The following is a 19,053-nucleotide window of genomic DNA, read 5'->3' as shown; positions in this document are numbered from 1 at the left end:
TCGCGCGCTTTTCCAGTCATTGACAGCGCGGACGCCACTGTACTCCGAGCATGGAGCCCGCTGCGACCATCGCTGCAGTTGTGGCCGCTCTCAACGTCTCGCAGCTTATCATAAAGGTTTCCCTGAGGCAGATGCAGAAAAGTCAGGCAAGGAGGCTACGGCACCGCGGTGATGTCCTGAAGTCTGAGAGTAGCACAGACCTGTCAGAAAGCAGGCGACCCAGCGCCGAGGACATCACAGTGGCAATGGGTCATGTTGATGCCGTGGAACGGCGATTCTGGGCACGGGAGACAAGCACTGAGTGGTGGGACCGCATAGTGCTGCAGGTCTGGGATGAATCCCAGTGGCTGCGAAACTTTCGCATGCGGAAGGGAACTTTCCTGGAACTTTGTGAGTTGCTGTCCCCTGCCCTGAAGCGCAGTGACACCCGGTTGCGAGCTGCACTGAGTGTACAGAAGCGAGTGGCCATAGCCCTGTGGAAGCTTGCAACGCCAGACAGCTACCGGTCAGTCGCGAACCAGTTTGGGGTGGGCAAATCTACCGTGGGGGTTGTTGTGATGCAAGTAGCGAAGGCAATCGTTGATGTACTGCTGCCAAAGGTAGTGACCCTGGGAAACGTGGAGGCGATCATAGATGGCTTCGCAGCGATGGGATTCCCAAACTGCGGTGGGGCCATAGATGGAACTCACATCCCTATCCTGGCACCGGACCACCAGGCCACCCAGTACATTAACCGAAAGGGATACTTTTCCATGGTGCTGCAAGCACTGGTGGACCACAGGGGACGTTTTACCAACATCTACGTGGGATGGCCGGGCAAGGTTCATGACGCTCGTGTTTTCAGGAACTCTGGTCTGTTTAGACGGCTGCAACAAGGTATTTACTTCCCGGACCACAAAATAACTGTTGGGGATGTGGAGATGCCTATAGTCATCCTCGGGGACCCAGCCTACCCGCTAATGCCCTGGCTCATGAAGCCCTATACTGGCGCCCTGGACACTGAAAAAGAACTCTTCAACTACCGGCTGAGCAAGTGCAGAATGGTGGTGGAGTGTGCTTTTGGCCGTCTCAAGGGGAGATGGAGAAGCTTACTGACTCGCTGTGATCTCAGCGAAACCAATATCCCCATTGTTATAGCAGCTTGCTGTGTGCTCCACAATCTCTGTGAGAGCAAGGGGGAGACCTTTATGGCGGGGTGGGAGGTTGAGGAAAATAGCCTGGCTGGTGATTACTCACAGCCAGACAGCCGGGCGATTAGAAGAGACCAGCGGGAAGCGCTGTGCATCCGGGAGGCTTTGAAAGCAAAGTTCCTGAGTGAGCAGGGTAACCTGTGATTTTATAGTTTGTGTACTGAGAAGCTAAACCTGCCCCCGTTTCTTTACCCAGGTAATGTTGACTATCCTATCCAGTTACATACCCCCTTCACCCCCCCTCCAACACACGTGTCGAAATAAAAATAGTTCTACTTTGTTAAAGCACACCGTTTTCTTTAATACTGTTTTAGCGGGAATTTTTTAAAACTGGGACGCAGACTGTGGTGCGGGGCGGGTCTAGTGTTGTGATGCGAATGCAGCTTCTAAACTCAAGGATTGACAGGCTCCGCTGCGGTGGGATGCTTGTTTCAACGGAGCCTGTCACCCCTCCTGATCGGGACTGTGTGTATGGGAGGTCTATTTGACTTTGTGGCAGGGGGAGGACGGTTACAGATCCCATGCTGTGTGGCTCTGTGATCCTGTCTAAGGACCGGCGCTTAAGATCTGTAACTGCCCTCCCCCGCCACAAAGTCACAGAGCAACCCACCCCCCCCAACATTACATCAAAACAACCTCCCAGACTAACCGGGGCAACTAGTCACTGCATCACTGCACTGTGTATGTGCCCTGCTGCTGTGCCTGCCCCCGACTATGTACCCTGCCAAAGGAGACTGTCCTGTCCAATTTCCAACCCCCTTTCCCCTCCTCCTCCAAAAGAACATGATTGAAACAGTAGTTAACAGAAACGAATTTTTTATTATCAACTACACATGGCATTGGGAGGTGAAACTTGGACGTGGGCTTGTGTCAGGCGGGAAGGAAAGAACTTTTCAAATTTTGGGAAATGAGAGCCTTCTGCTACTAGAGCTCTCTGCAGGGGTGGAGTGAGAGTTAGCAGGGACTCTGCCGCCTCTCCTTCTTTGCACTTTGGGTGAGGTGGGTATGGGACTTGGTGGCGGGGGAGGGCGGTTAGAGATGGACTGCAGCGGGGCTCTGTCCTCCTGCCTCCGTTCCTGCAGAACATCCACAAGGCGCCGGAGCGTGTCCGTTTGCTCCCTCAGTAGTCCAAGCAGCGTTTGAGTCGCCTGCTGGTCTTCCTGCCGCCACCTCTCCTCCCGATCCATGTTGGCTTGGTGCATTCGGGTCAAGTTCTCCCGCCACTGGGTCTGCTGTGCTGCCTGGGCTTGGGAAGAGGCCATAAGCTCAGAGAACATGTCCTCCCGTGTCCTCTTCTTCCTACGCCTAATCCGCGCTAGCCTCTGGGAGTGTGATTCCAGGCTAGGTTGTGAGACAGTCGCAGACGGGGCTGTGGAAATGGGAAAAAGGGAGTGAATTCCTCTGAAAGATAAATGTAGTTGTGAACAAAGAACATAGTCTTTCTCTGTGAACAAGACCATGCACAGCACCTTTCACATGCGCACTCAGCACAAGGTCGAATTCTCGGCCTTCGCATTCTGTGCCTGGGGTCTTGAACAGCACATTTGAGAAGCGAGGCAGCACAACGGAATTTCTGTTGCAGGCAGACATGGTAAGCCGTACACTTGTGGCAGTTTAAAACTTTTATATTACCACTGGCCTCATTTCACATTTAAATCAATGTCAGTCCCTGCTGCCAGCAATCCGGCAAGCGGGAACTCTGCCCCTGTCCCACCCCCTCGCGGCTGTCCCCGGGAATGATCCCTTTCGGCTGCCCCTCTCCCGCCTCCACCGCGTGGCTGCAAACCAGCGGTGACAGTTCTGTAAAGGAACGGGAAAGCAGTCCCAACACTAACATTCCCCTACCTAATTAAAAGCAGGTCACCATGGCCGACATCACCCTGATGAGGATCTCCGAGAGCGACAAAGAGAGAATGCTCCGGGAAAGCCTCCAAAGACCAGGGCCGTATGCCGCCCTGCTGTGCAGAGCAATGATCCCCGAGTACCTGATAATCTCGTGGCGCGGCAACGTGTCGTACTTCGGAGGACCCAATAAGGCCGCTCTCCCCAAGAACCTCATGCAACGGCTTTCAAGTTACCTCCAGGAGAGCTTCATCGAGATGTCCCAGGAGGATTACTGCTCTATCCCCGCACATATAGACCGCATTTTACTGTAGCTGCAGTAGCAGGGAATACACAGTAGAGCGGCTTGTGCAGGACAATCACTGAAAACCGGACATTGCTAGATTTCTTTTCAAAACTTGCACTGCCCCTTACTAAACCGTTAAGCGCCTAGGGCACACTAATCATGAACAACCCATTCTTTTAATTGTTAATATTCCTGTTTTGTTAAAAATAAATGTTTAGATGTTTACAACACTTACTGGCTGATCCTTCACCAGATTCTGTGTCCGGGGTAATGGCTGGGGACGCTTCGTAGGGGATCTCTGTAAGGGTGATGAAGAGATCCTGGCTGTCGGGGAAATCAGCGTTGTGAGAGCTGCCAACTGCCTCGCCCTCCTCATCTCCTTCCTCATCTTCCCCGTCCCCTAACATGTCTGAGGAACCGGCCGTGGACAGTATCCCATCCTCAGAGTCCACGGTCACTGGTGGGGTAGTGGTGGCGGCAGCACCGAGGATGGAATGCAGTGCCTCGTAGAAACGGGATGTCTGGGGATGGGATCCGGAGCGTCCGTTTGCCTCTTTGGTCTTCTGGTAGCCTTGTCTCAGCTCCTTGATTTTCACGCGGCACTGCGTTGCATCCCGGCTGTATCCTCTCTCTGCCATGTCTTTAGAGATCTTCTCGTAGATCTTTGCATTCCTTCTTTTGGATCGCAGCTCGGAAAGCACGGACTCATCGCCCCACACAGCGATGAGATCCAAGACTTCACGATCAGTCCATGCTGGGGCTCTCTTTCTATTCCCAGACTGCATGGCCATCACTGCTGGAGAGCTCTGCATCGTTGCCAGTGCTGCTGTGCTCGCCACGATGTCCAGACAGGAAATGAGATTCAAACTGGCCAGACAGGAAAAGGAATTCAAATTCAAATTTTCCCGGGGCTTTTCCTGTGTGGCTGGTCAGAGCATCCGAGCTCGCACTGCTGTCCAGAGCGTCAACAGAGTGGTGCACTGTGGGATAGCTCCCGGAGCTATTAGCGTCGATTTCCATCCACACCTAGCCTAATTCGACATGGCCATGTCGAATTTAGCGCTACTCCCCTCGTCGGGGAGGAGTACAGAAGTCGAATTAAAGAGACCTCTATGTCGAACTAAATAGCATCGCAGTGTGGACGGGTGCAGGGTTAATTCGATTTAACGGCGCTAACTTCGACATAAACGCCTAGTGTAGACCAGGCCTCAGGCATTTTCTTCATTAAGAAATAATTTCATGCCATGTTAGAAATTAAATTTTTTTTAAAAAGTCTTATATAGCATCTGAAACATGGCTCAAGAGTGAAAAGCACCTTTCCCCTCCTTTTCAATGCTCAGATAACCACAAATAGAATTATCATACTTTTGGGGGGGTGGGAGGGAATACATCTCTGGACTGAAAATAAGAATGAAAAATTTCTGCACAAAAGGTAACATTTTCAAAATATTGCCAACACCTGAAAGCACGTACATTGAATGCAAGTGCTTTCTCAACCACAACTACAGAACATTGAAGAACTGACTGTTCACGGGGAAGGATAGCTCAGTGGTTTGAGCATCAGCCTGCTAAACCTAGGGTTGTGAGTTCAATCCTTGAGGGGGCTACTTAGGGATCTGGGGCAAAATCAGAACTTGGTCCTGCTAGTGAAGGCAGGGGGCTGGACTTGATGACTTTTCAGGGTCCCTTCCAGTTCTATGAGATAGGTAGATCTCCATATTACATGGTACTGTAAGTATTCTCAAATTGTTATATGGTTCTTTCCTGCAATGAGCTAAACAGTTTCCCTTTGAGTACTATCAAATTCAAGAACATTTGTAAGCTAACAGCTGTAGACTAACAGTAATAGTTGGATTTAGTTTTTAATTTAAGGAATTGATGCATATTGCCATCTTGATTTTTGAGCCATGACTACAAACACTTTAGGATAGATCTTCATTGCAATAAATGATGTCCTCTTAACTCAGGTTAGCTAACCCTACTTATCTTACTCAGGTTAAAACAACAGTGAAGACACAGCAACTTGACTTTCAACACGGGTTAGAGGCTCGAGTTAAAAGCCTATAGGGGAGCCAAATTACTCTGTCTTCACTGCTATTTTAACCTGAGTTAAGACCATACTTTTATTTTATTTTGCAGTGAAGACAATCCCTAATATTTGATACAAAGGCTGGCTTAAAATATTTGAGCTGTAGAAATTAACAGCAGGCTTTGATTTTCTTCACATTTTTCTCATGTCATACACAGTTGTGGAAGAATGAAATGTACTCTTATTCACAGTCTTACCTTGCGTTGCACAGATCCCATTCTTACAGACTTTGCATCCACAGACTGGTATGTGAGCCACAGGCCTGTGTCTGCATGTTGTATGTAGCATACTGAGTCACCATACTTTATTTCAGGTGCTCCCATTCCATCAACCTCTTTTCTCATCCCTATATCCAGTTTTTCCTAAAGTGAAAAAAGGTGCAAGCATAATTAATTAATAAACACAGCTACAAACATTGAATGCTGGATGTTATTTTCTTTGATTGAAGGAACTGTAAGAACTCTGTAGACATTGATGTATTCCCTCATTGCTAAAATGATTAATAAAGGGAGAAGCAATAAAAACCACTAGCTTCTTAGCCAAATACTTGAGTGAAGAGAGAGAGAGAGATCTTGTCTACACAAAATCCAGCTGAGCATTATTGAAGAACATATTTTATATTCTACGATCTGATTTTCCAGTCAGTTTAATCCCAGTGAGCTAGCATAAAACTGGTATAAACAAAATGGAGAATCAGACCTTATATTGGTCAATCAGATTTCAGTTTTACTAGACTATGCTCTCTGCAGAGCATTCCTCAGAGGTACAAATTCTGCTCATCTTACTCAACCTTCAAACAGCAGGAGTTTTGCACAAGCAACACCAGTAGGACAGATCTCAAAGTAGTTCAGGTTAAGAAAACAAGAAAGTCTGCTCCAGTATACAACTGTCTCTCTGAAAACACTAGACATAATAGGCATACTGGGTCAGACCAATGGTCCATCCAACCCAGCATCCTGTCTTCCAACAGTGGCCAAGAAGGAATGAACAGAACATGGCAATTTCCAGTGACCCATCCTGTCATCCACTCCCAGTTTCCGGCAGCTGGAGGTTTATGGGTACCCGGTGCATGGGGTTGCATCCGTGACCATCTCAGCTAATAGCCAATGATGAACCTATCTTTCATGAAAATATCTAATTCTTTTTGAACCCGCTTATACTTCTGGCCTTCACAACATCGCATGGCAACAAGTCCCACAGGCTAATACGCACCATGTGAAGAAGTACCTCCTTTTAAACCTGCTGCCTATTAATTGCATTGGGTGACCCCTGGTTTATGTGTTATGTGAAGGGCTAAATAACACTTCCATATTCACTTTCTCCACACCATTCATGATTTTATAAATCTTTCAAATCCCCCCTGCCTCAGTCACCTCTTTTCAAAGTATATCAGTCCCCATCTTTTCAATATCTCCTCGAATGGACGCTGTTCCAGACCCCTATTCACTTCTGATGTCCTTCTCTGTACCGTTTACAATTCTAATACATCTTTTTTTGAGACATTGCATGCAGTCCTAGTTGTCCTATTTGAAGTGTGCGCGAACCATGGATTTATAGAGTAACATTATGATATATTCTGTCTTATCTATCCCTTTCCTAACATTATTAGTCTTTTTGACTGCCGCTGCACGTTGAGCGGATGTCTTCAGAGAACTATCCACTACAATTCCAAGATCTTGAGTGGTAACAGCTAATATAAACCCTATCATTTTGTTTATATCATTTGGATTATGTTTTCCAGTGCATTCCATTGTACTTAACATTGAATTTCACCTGCCACTTTGTTGCTGTCACTCAGTTTTGTGAAATCCTTTTAAGTCTTTGCACGCAGCTATGGACTTAACTATCTTGAATAATTTTGGATCATCTGCAAACTTTACCACCTCACTGTTTCCCCTTTTTCCAGATCTTTTACGAATATGTTGAACAGCCAGGTCCACGTACAGATCCTTGAGGGACCTCACTATTTCCCTCTCTCCATTGTGAAAACTGACTCCTTTTACCCACCTTTTGTTTTCTGTGTTTAACCAGTCACTGATCCATGAGAGGACCTTCCCTCTTACCCTGTGTTTGCTTACTTTGCTTAAAAGCCTTTTGGTGAGGGACCTTGTCAAAGGCTTTCTGAAAGTCCAAGTACATGATACCAATTGGATCACCTTTGTCCACATGATTGATGATTCCCTCAAAGAATTCTAATACATTGGTGGGGAATGAATTCCCTTTACAAAAGCTGTGTTGATTCTTCCCCAACATATCGTGTTCATCTGTGTCTCTGATAATTCTGTTCTTTACTATAGTTTCAACCAATTTGCCTGGTACTGAAGTTAGGCTTGCTGGCCTGAAATTGCCAGGACTGCCTCTGAAGCCTTTTTTTTAAAAATCAGCATTACATTAGCTACCCTCCAATAACCTGATACAGAGGCTGATTTAAGTGATAGGTTACATACCGCTGGTCCCTCATCTCCAGCCCCAGCCCTGAGACCAGCATCTGCCCCAGTCTTGACCACCTTGGCGGATTATAAGCAGGCCCTGCAGCCCAGTAGGAGACTTTCCAGTTGCAGTTTTGTTACCTCTGGCTATGCCCTCATAGCCCCAGCCACTGCTAGCCTCAGTCTCAAGGAAGGAGCCTGTTTCAAAAGGTCTCTTAATAGTCCCACAGTCCAGTTCTGCCTTGAGGAATTTCTCGATAAGGTATGCTGCCTCCTCCAGGCAGGTTACCTGGTAGCATATGACAAAACTGCTCCTGCACCACCATCTCCACAATTTTCTGTGGGGAACATACCTCAGGCTTTAACCAACAAGAGCAGAAATCCCATAACTGTTGAGCCTCTGCTCAAAGCCAAGAATCAGGGACAAATTCTTCCAATCATAACTGGCAAAAAATCCTTTTTTGCTGGCCCCAAATAGTCCACATGACTGCATTCAATGCTCTATAGGCGTTTGGGGAGGTCCCCTCCATAGTGCCATGTGCAGTCTGGGCCTTTCCTGTCAAGTAAGGGGTTTATTTTGATGGCCCACACATCTTAGGGCTATTGGTGGGCACCTGCCCCCTGTTCAAAGATAGTCAGGGAGGCCTCAGGGTTGTCCTCCAGCCCCATCTTAGCCCTGGTCTACACTACAAGTTTAGGTCAAATTTAGCAGTGTTAGATCGATTTAACCCTGCACCCGTCCACACGATGAAGCCATTTTTGTCGACTTAAAGGGCTCTTAAAATGGATTTCTGTACTCCTCCCCGACGAGGGGATTAATGCTGAAATTGACCCTGCTGGGTCGAATTTGGGGTAGTGTGGACGCAATTTGACAGTATTGGCCTCCAGGAGCTATTCCAGAGTGCTTCATTGTGACCATTCTGGACAGCATTCTCAACTCCGATGCACTGGCCAGGTAGACAAGAAAAGCCCCACGAACTTCTGAATTTCATTTCCTGTTTGGCCAGCGTAGCGAGCTGATCAGCACAGATGACCATGCAGATCTCATCAGCACAGGTGACCATGGAGTCCCAGAATCGCAAAAAAGCTCCGGCATGGACCGAATGGGAGGTACTGCATCTGATCGCTGCATGGGGAGATGAATCCATGCTATCCAAATTCCGTTCCAAAAGACAAAATGCTGGAATATTTGAAAAAAATCTCCAAGGGCATGATGGACAGAGGTTATAACAGGGACCCACAGCTGTGCCGTGTGAAGCCTACCAAAGAACCAGAGAGGCAAACAGCCGCTCCAGGTCAGAGCCCCAGACATGCCGCTTCTATGATGAGCTGCATGCCATTCTAGGGGGTGCCCCTACAACTACCCCACCCCTCCCGGGCTACCTTGGCAGTTATTCCATTTGTGTGATGAATTAATAAAGAATGCATGAATTTGAAACAACAATGACTTTATTGCCTCTGCTAGCGGAGAGCAAAGGGGGACGGGGAGGGCGGTTGGCTTACAGGGAAGTAGAGTGAACCAAGGGGGCGGGTTTTCATCAAGGAGAAACAAACAGAACTTTCACACCGTAGCCCGGCCAGTCATGAAACTGGTGTTCAAAGCTTCTCTGATGCACAGCGCGCCCTGCTGTGCTCTTCTAACCGCCCTGGTGTCTGGCTGCACATAATCGGCGGCCAGGTGATTTGCCTCAACCTGCCACCCCACCATAAACATCTCCTCCTTACTCGCACAGATATTGTGGAGCATACAGCAAGCAGTAATAATGATGGGAATATTGATTTAGCTGAGGTCTAACCAAGTCAGCAAACTGCAAGTCAGCAAACTGCACCAGCGAGCTTTTAAACATTGAAAGGCACATTCTACCACCATTATGCACTCGCTCAGCCTATAGTTGAACTGCTCCTTACTACTGTCCAGGCTGCCGACTGGGAGAGCAACCTGAGGCAGAAGCCTCCAGCTGGAATAATATTCCAGGCAGGACTGAATCTCCATTAGACGAAACTTAAAGAAGAAAATGACCTGGAGTCATTCCCATTTTTGTCCAGGCACCCCCAACTGACCTCACCGAGGCTGGCCAGGAGCACCCATGTCTGCCCAGGAGGGAGGGAAGGAGGGAGGGGTCCTGATGACATGTACCCAGAACCACCCGCAACAATGTTTTTGCCCCATCAGGCACTGGGAGCTCAACCAAGAATTCCAATGGACGGTGGAGACTGCGGGGACTGTGGGATAACCACCACAGTGCAACGCTCCGAAAGTCGACGTTAGGCTCGGTACTGTGGACGCACACCGCCGACTTAATGCACTTAGTGGGGACACACACAATCGACTGGATCAAATCGATTTCTAAAAAATCGACTTCTATTAAATCGACCTAATTTCGTAGTGTAGACATACTCTTAGTGAAGAAATCCTCCCCCATACAGAAGTAACCAAGGCATCACCCTCATCTGAGAGTTCCAGCAGAACTGCTGTTGCTGCAATTGAGGCTATTGTTGCTGCTTGTGCTTGTTGTGTTGTTGCTTCTGTACCAAGAGCTGCTGCAGCTACTATAGTGGTTGACATCATTTCCCCAGCCATTTCAACAGGGCCTCTCTATTTCTGTCTTCAGGCTGTAGTAACTGTTCGTATGTATTCTCCACCAAGTGTAAACTGGTGGGCACAATGTATTATTTAAACAAACACAAAACAAAGTGATTCCCCTGACCAACACCAGCTGCAGTCTCCAAAGGTCTTTCCCTAGCCTTGCTCAGCTACAAAGAGGACACACCCCTTCCTTCAGGCCCCTGCAGAGTCATGTGACAGGCTGGTAGCTGTTCACCTTTTCTTGGCTGTTCCACCCTTTCACACCAACACTTTGGGAATGACTAGAATGGTTCTAGCATAGCAACAACAGTCTGGAAAGGCAGCTTGCTAGTAAAGGCTGTCAGGAGATGTTTGTCTTGAATTAAAGAGAAAAACAATCTCCAGTTTAATGAGGGATTTGCAATGCACTGCTTACGAAAATGGAGTAGTCATGAGTATTATCAGAAAGTTCTTGTTCACAAATATGACTGGATTTCTACCTCCTACAAAAATTATAAATGCATTTTGAAGCACTTGAAAAAAGCTCTAAATTATTGTTCACAGAGAATTCTTAAACTTAAGTTTGGTAACATTAGGCATCCTAAGAAAATGTATTCATTGATTCACTTTATTAAATTGCTTTTGATGCAGATGCTAATCTTGCTCAGTTTGAATTCCTGAGATGATTTAAATTCTTTTCTTCTTCTAGTCAATTATTTGATATACTGTAATAGTTGATTTGTTCATACATTTGATTCTGATTGTAGAAATATACTTCTAACTCGCTGTTAATTCATGAGTGTTTGCCATAAATATATTATTTGTTCATATCATTTCTCTTAGTGTTGTATTACATTTTAAAATAATGTAATGTAATACAAATACGTGGCGATAACAAACATGTAAAAATGCAAAAGCTTAGGAAGTTGTGTGCAAATACTGATGCAAGAATCACCACATTAGGCTTTAAAGGTGCAAGCTCTGGCGCTGGAAACCCCTTTCTCCACACAGCAGGCAAGGTAGCAAGTTGTGTGCAAATACTGATGCAATAATCACCACATTAGATCCCATTGTTACTTGAACAAATGAAAAGCTGATTTCAAGCTTCTGAATTGCCAAAAAGCACTTGTCTTTTTTAACCTTTTTATCCATGTTAGTATGCTGTACTTCCACAGTCTAAGATTGTCTTTTTCAGTTTGGCTTCTCTAAGACTTTACTACAAACTTTAAGCATAGGAAGTTTTTGTCTCTCTCCTGTGAACAAGAGGTGGAACACTAACAAAAACACAATTTGAAAGAGTGGCCATTTCAGGTTCTGATGTCCAGAAACAGATAAAAGAAGTATTATAAAGAGGACAGGCTCAACTAAACACGGGTAACTATGGTAGAAAAAATATATTTACATTTGTCCCTACTAACATAGGGCATTATAACACTCACTGCATTGTTCTGTTAATTCAAAATGTGTATTAATAAATGTATTCTGTAAAGTAGGGTTACCATATCTAGCAAATAAAAAAAGAGGACCCTCCACGGGCCCTGGCCCCGCCCATTTCCCCACCCCAGCCCCGCCCCAACTCCGCCCTAACTCCGCCCCCTCCTCCCTCCCACTCCCAGCCACGCGGAAAGGGCTACCCGAGCGCTACCAGCTTCATGGTTTGCCGGGCAGCCCCCAGACCCTGCCCCCCCGGCCGGCGCTTCCCCAGCGCAACTGGAGCCTGGGAGGGGAAGCGCCCAGCCGGGGGCGCAGGGCCTGGCAAACCGTGAAGCCGGTAGCGCTTGGGCTTCGGGCAGCCCCCTTGCCTCCGGACCCTGTGCCCCCAGCCGGGCACTTCCCCTCCTGGGCTCCGGCGGCGCAGGGTCCCAAGGCATGGGGGCTGCCCGAAGCCGGTAGCGCTCGGGCAGCCTGGCTCTTAAGCAGAGCCGAAGAGTCAGGGGAGGAGCAGAGCCTCCAGCCGCGGCGGCTCTGCTCCTCCCCGACTCTTCGGCTCTGTTTAAGAGCCGAGCGCTACGGGCTTTGGGCAACCCCCATACCTCCGGACCCTGCACCGCCGGAGCCCGGGTGGGGAAGTGCCCGGCCAGGGGCGCAGGGTCTGGAGGCATGGGGGCTGCCCGAAGCCGGTAGCGCTCGGGTAGCCCGGCTCTTAAGCAGAGCCGAAGAGTCAGGGGAGGAGCAGAGCCGCCATTTTCCCGGACATGTTCGGCTTTTTGGCAATTCCCCCTGGACGGGGGTTTGAGCGCCCAAAAGCCGGACATGTCCGGGAAAAAGAGGACGTATGGTAACCCTACTGTAAAGTATCATCCTAACATGATATATATAGAAAGGGAACGGAAAGTTTAAATTAAAATATTCAGTACTTACTTTAACAAATATCAAATTTGTTAAAGAGAATAAAGACATGGCTAGAACATATCTAAGGCGGAATGGAAGCTACAACTATAGTTAACATCATTCACTTACTGTGTAAAGTTGCATGCTGACAATGTGAAAAGCAGGATCTCAGTCTCTACGCCAATCCAAAGAACATTCCTTGGCAACTAACAAGTCAAGTTTTTGTTTAGAATGAACTGAAACACATTCAGCTTAACTCTTTCCATAAATTGTTATCAGTGTTACAAGGCACTCTGAGACCATCAGCTATTGCCCCATATAGGCCATTCCTATATTGACTGTATAGTATTTTGAATTCTATAGACAGCATGATGTTGTGTGAAGAATATAGAGGCTAGGAAAGCAAGGGAGTGAAGGATGGACCGTGGCAGATGGGAAACTGGAAAGGAGCAGATGGTGAGAGGAGGCATGGGTATAGGGGAAAGTGGAAGTAGCATGGCAGAGAGGAGGCAGTTGTGTGCTGGGCTGCACATGAGGGTAAGAGGAAACTGGAGGGTGCTGCAGGGAAAGTCAGAGCAGGACGATGCCTTCCTGGTAATACATTAGGATGACCAGACAGCAAATTTGAAAAATCGGAACGGGGGGTGGGGGGGAAGGGGGCGTAATAGGAGCCTATATAAGAAAAAGACCCAAAAATCAGGGCTGGCCCTATAAAATCGGGACATCGGGTCACCCTATAATACATACGCAGACAGTTTAAACAGGTACAGGGGACTCATCATATGATCTAATATAAACCAGCTCATCAGAGAGGATTGCTGTCTGAGAAAAGGCTGCAATTATCACACTATGATTTGGTAGTGGTATGATGCATGCTGGGACAGTCTCCACATTGTGAAGGACCCCATGCCACTTTATCTGTAATGATACAGCCCTTAATTACATGATCACATGCTATTCTCCCTCCCTCCCCCGCAACAACTGGACATTTTTCCCAGTGTGATTAACTTTATTACAGTTATAAAGCAAGAGCTCTGCATAGTTATATCTCCACCCTACTGAGATCACACTTGTGACATTGTCAGCACACCAACTTCTAAACGATGCTAAAGTTCAGAATTCTTCACAATCCATTCATTAAATCAGAATACAAAGAACTGAATTCACTGGTATGCTCCACTCCAGTGAAGTAAAGCAACCATAAACCCATCTTAACTGGACAATTTTAGTTTGAACAATTCTAACAGAATCTTCCAAAATTGAGCCTGGTGAACAACTCTCCCCAAAAGGACATCATAAATACAAGTCTTTTTCTGTGCACACCACTTCGTACTTTTAAAGGCTAACGTAATAGAATTGTATCTTAATATCAGTGTTGAATGTGCATGATTCAACCTACTTAGACTTGAAAGTATGTTTTACTTCAATATTTCTATATAGTGCCTGTGCAATATGCATACTAAAGATTCACATAATTAAGTTTTACTCTTGGAATTTTACCCTTTATCATCATCCCCTTCCTGTAATTTTTGTGGCATTTCTTTGACATTGACATTCTATCAGATGTCAATGAATAAAAAGCTAAAGTATGACTTGTGTTTTCAAGTGACATTTTAATGGATTTCCTGAGCTTTTTTAAAAAGAGAGTCAGACTGGATGCGTAATACTTACAAGTGTATCATAATGCAGCATTTTATTAAAATTGACATATTTCAGCCCACTCAAAAACCTGGGGGTGTTTAAAAGTTAGTGGGAGAAAAAGAAGAGACTTTTGTATGGAAAGAAGAAATATGATAAAATTGAATATTTATTATGTAATGATATTTTTCCACTACACAGAAAGAAAATGCTGGTTATACTTCAAAGTCTTATTTACAATATACAAACTCCACACATTCAAACTACTGTAAAAGGCATATTTTATGGCAGTTTTGCTTACTTACTTAGGGCTGCAATCCTGCAAATTGTTCCACTCTGGCAGACTCTGCTCCCAGAAGCCAAAAGGACATCCATATGGAACAGCTTGCAGAAGCAGGGCCTATGAGATTGTTCAAACCTCCCTTACTAAGAACCTGCCAACATGTCTCCAATGTTCTGCTGACTGTGGAGTAACCAAACTTCTGATCATCCAAATGTATTTTAGTTCCCTCATGCAGTTCAATAATCTGAATCCCACTACAATTCTCCTTTACGTATGTGTTTAGCCTCCCCTGAAATTAAGGTTGTCTGCTGCAGCGTTTGTATTTTGTTTAGCATGTCCTGAGAAGGATATTTCAAGCACTTCTTGGGATTCCAAGTACTCAGTGTTCTGTGCCTAAGTACCCCCTAAAGAATTTTCAATGGGTTAGGAATGCAGCAATTTTAAAATCAGCCTATCAAAATAAATCTACTTTACATGATCAATTATTGGATTAAAAGATGGTATTTACATGAATTAGTTTTTTATTCTTCTATGGAAAATGCTAGAAGTAATCCTAGACAGCTGTGTGCTATAGTGCAATAGCCTCTACATTCTATCAGCCTTATTGACAATTAGAATTGTTTGCTTACATTATTTCAAGAGAAAAAATTCTATTAAACTTGTGTTTTACATTAATGTCTGAGTCCTTACTCAATAGTTCAGTTCATTACTATAGGCTGATCATTGTTTTATACATTTTGATGGGGGCATTTACACATTGGGACATGGCATCTGACAAGGCAGAGTTTAAGACCCAGTTCCTGGCTGTAAGAAGCTGTGTAGCTACAGCCAACAATCCAGCAATTCGACTAAGAAACCATGGAACTCCTTCTGCTTTATCAAGTCTGTTTAGAAACAAGCACCTGACTCCTTAAAGAGCTGGTGCTTGTTTCAGCAGCCAAAAGAACATTGCCTCAAGCATCTAGATATAGATAGATGGGTATACTTCCATATTCTCTCCCATGGCAGATTTTCAATTACAGCGTTCTTTAGTTACATCTTCAGTTTGCACTGTAGCGGATAGAAGTTTTAATTTCTCTTTTGAGCTGTGACTGGGGGAAAAAACCCTTAGAAAGACCCAGTCAACTTCTAAATCACATTTCCAACTGAAAAATTTGTTCTTGCTATTACAGCAAGCACCACTGAAGATTACCGCAACTCAGACAGAAAATCTCTTTTTTCCCCAGTTTGTTTGCCTTGTGAATATGTGTATAGTTAGCTTCCCTGGTTTGTCATTGGTCAGGTGTCCCGCCCTCATATAGAGCTCTCACCTGAATGCTCCTCCCCAGGCTCTGCAAGAGCATTTACCAGTGACAGCAGCAAAGCTGAAACTGAACAAACTCCAGGCCGGCATGTGCACGACAAAGGTAACTGGTGGCCCCAGGTATGTTGGATGTTACTCCCAGGACCTCCCAATGATCCTTATAAAACACAACAGTAGGCAGAAAGGCCCAAACTTATTCTTTATTTATTTATTTAAAGGAATTTTTAAAACATCAGGACAAACTATTTAAAATGTGCCCTCTCTGAAAACTTGAGATTATCCCTTTGACTATGTCCATTGCACAGCTTCCACAAGCTGGTGCTAAAAGCTACAATATTGACCAACCTCACACAATAAATAGGAGAATTTCCCATTAGTCTTGAATCTGTCATCCTTAGTTAGTAGAGGATAGTTGCATATTCCCGAGCTACGTTAAAGGATGCAGTTATGTCATTCAGCAGCCCATAAACAGATACATATAAAAGATTTGACCATTACTGAATTCTGCGTCAGTACTGGTTTGAATTACTAACTTGAAACAATTGTTTGTGAGAAATATTAAAGAAAGAAAGAGGGAACTCACAAAGATTTAGATACAGTATATAACAGAAATGGGCATAAAACAAATCCACCGATCTGAATGCCTGTGAACTTTACATATGGATCAGAACTAAGTGGTTTGGACAGTATCTCACATATATTGGTGGCCTGGGTGTCGGAGGAGAAATGGTTGCACATTTAAAATAAGAAATAAACTATTTTAAAAACCTAATGCATTTTAGTTCGGTTTTATTTAACATGTATAATTCGTCAAAAACATGACTTGCAGAAAATAATCCTTCCCATGTGAAAATGCTATTTATTGTTCACAATATCAATTTTCAAATTAAAATTCTAACTAATGTGTGATGAAGTTTTGGGCATCACATTTCTTTATTTTGCTGAGATGTTTAAAGAACATTAATACAAGAGAATATTCTGATCTGTTTATTTTTTTATTCAGTTCCTTCGGTCAATCAAAACTGGATCCTGATGTCTAAACTGTAAATAGCCCCATACATTTTGTGTTTAATTCACAACACAAGCCATAACAGTGCTTTCTCAATTGCACCTGCAGTTAGTCATTACCCACAGAGGCACAGGTGTGTACCTCAGAGACATTATAACCAAAGAAGCACTGGAGTGAGGGTGAACAGGACTTGATGCACCTTTAGGAAAAGTATAGTTGTCTCTCCTGACATATTCCTCCTGCTGATGTTTGTCACTGTAGAGGTAGTCAAGGTCATCTCCTACTCAGATACATTCCTTCTGAGCTGACTAGTATTACAGGCCCATGAGCACAAAGCAAAATTACGGCTGCTTTCTCTATGGGCATTCAGGCAAAAGAGACTCCAGACTTCCCTCCTCTAAAGAACTCATTCTGGGACAGATATGATTTGACCATACTTAAGTTTGTTACCGTAGAGCAAGATATCTGTAAACTTTGGGTTAATTTTTCCTCCACTGCTAAATCTGAGGCCTGACAACTCTATTTCACAGCAAAACATGACATAATTTAACAAGATCTGAGTCGCAAACTAAGTGTAATGAATTCATTTTCAGCAATTAAGTACAGACGCCCTATGGTCTCTCCCCAAACTCTTCCACAGTGGATAGTTAAAATGGTCTGATTTTGGTCTAAAATTTGATTATCACAAAATTAACATCAAGTCAGAGGTCATCTCCCAATGTGACTTTTCCAGCAGGTTGTCGGGCTATCCCTGAAGCAGCCCAAGAAGGAGACTGACTAGGGGAGTCACAATCACCTTCTGTTCACCCCACTGCTCCTGGGAAGGAGTAAATTGTGCCAGCTCTATACCAGCTGCAGCATATGCTCCCCAATGTGCCACTATAGTTAGACAGACAGATTCCAGATTTTTCCTAGTTATGACTCCTTCCCACACAGGGGGGGGGATGTAAAATATGAGGAGCTGATTTCCCCCTGCTGCCAGGAAGCAGTAATAGTCAACACAAGCACAAGAGAACATGTTAAGCCCCGATTGCTCTCTTCAGGCAACACAAAGATGGGCCACAATTTTGCCCTTCAGTAACAGTAATAATGATAGATGCTCCTCTTTAACAACAGATTATCAAAACGTTTGACCTGAGGCCTCCAAAGATTCTAAAACTTGGGTTGCCTCTCAAATAATAGCTTAAAACCCACTACTAACTACCAGCCAGACTTTAAACTCTGCATTCATAACAACTGATGCAAGCTTACTAAACACTGGGATTAAAAATAAAGGAAGTAGCTCTCAATAAATTGGATGGTATAAACCTTAGAAACTCGAAGATTAAAATGCCTCAATAAGCAGAGTACTTTAACTAATCAAGACACATGAAGCATTCCCTAGGCTGAAGCCTTCACACAGGTGTACCTTCTACTAAATTAAATGGAATTTCTGCCCATGTAAGGAATACAGGATCAGACCACAGGACCCTTTTCTCTGTCTAGAGTGGCAAAAAGGGGCAAGGGCAGAGATGAGGATCTCAAACCAGAATGTAACTTTTTCAAAGCCCACAAGCTAGCTTCTCTTCCACCCAAATCATCATCATTTATTTGAAGCTTTTGAGCATTCCCCTAAGAATTTTGTATAAACAGGATTTCACTGTTTTTCCTGCAATGTTTGAGGATTCTACGGTCACTCTTTTTCACAATGTTTTTTCTAATTGGGAGAGAGAAAGCCATTGTCTGAGCACACAAACTATAGCCACCAGATCTAGCCAACAAAAATCCCCAACGCCAGATTACACAAAAAAATATATACCCGATTTCAGGTGCCTGATTATTGTTTATGACCCTGCGTGTACAATAGAAGAAATTATACAATATCTAAGGAAAATTCCCACAGAAATGTTAATAAAATTGTTAAAATTTGTAACAAAAAGCAAACATTGTAAAGGATAACTAACAAAGTACTAATTTCGGAAAACTAAAATTTTCAGTGATATTAGGCTGCAACTGCAAACACAAATTGAGTCATAGCACATTTTAAACTGTTCACCCACCACACAAAAAATGTACTTCCCTAATTTGAAGTACCTACAAAAAATTTT

The 19,053-nt window shown here is 44.7% G+C and overlaps 2 protein-coding genes across 23 annotated transcripts in view; both read right to left on the bottom strand.

The window, feature by feature from the left end:
• RYR2 (ryanodine receptor 2) overlaps positions 1-19,053 on the bottom strand; it is a 722,683-nt gene that overhangs the window by 367,939 nt on the left and 335,691 nt on the right. For all 22 annotated transcript variants that reach the window (XR_010599784.1, XM_065589065.1, XM_065589068.1 and 19 more), the window contains one exon: positions 5,605-5,769. Coding sequence is in view for 21 of the 22 variants with exons in the window: in XM_065589065.1 (XP_065445137.1) it covers positions 5,605-5,769 (165 nt within the window). In the remaining variant the exon portion in view is untranslated. The remainder of the gene's footprint in view (positions 1-5,604; positions 5,770-19,053) is intronic.
• Positions 1,990-4,130, bottom strand: LOC135982426 (uncharacterized). The gene is made up of 2 exons (XM_065589087.1): positions 3,554-4,130; positions 1,990-2,559 (listed from the first exon to the last, which is right to left on the bottom strand). The coding sequence occupies exons 1-2, from the start codon at positions 4,128-4,130 to the stop codon at positions 2,084-2,086; spliced, it is 1,053 nt and encodes a 350-aa protein (XP_065445159.1). The 3' UTR covers positions 1,990-2,083.

This window comes from Chrysemys picta, chromosome 3 (genome assembly GCF_011386835.1).
Source record: "Chrysemys picta bellii isolate R12L10 chromosome 3, ASM1138683v2, whole genome shotgun sequence".
NCBI lineage: Eukaryota > Metazoa > Chordata > Testudines > Emydidae > Chrysemys > Chrysemys picta.
This window is presented reverse-complemented; position numbering and strand designations above follow the sequence as displayed.

Coding starts and splice junctions, on each gene's coding strand:
- LOC135982426 (XM_065589087.1), bottom strand. CDS start 4,130: ATGCAGAGCTCTCCAGCAGTGATGGCCATGCAGTCTGGGAATAGAAAG. Junction 2,560..3,553: donor ATCTGGTGAAGGATCAGCCA/GTAAGTGTTGTA, acceptor CCATTTCCACAG/CCCCGTCTGCGACTGTCTCA.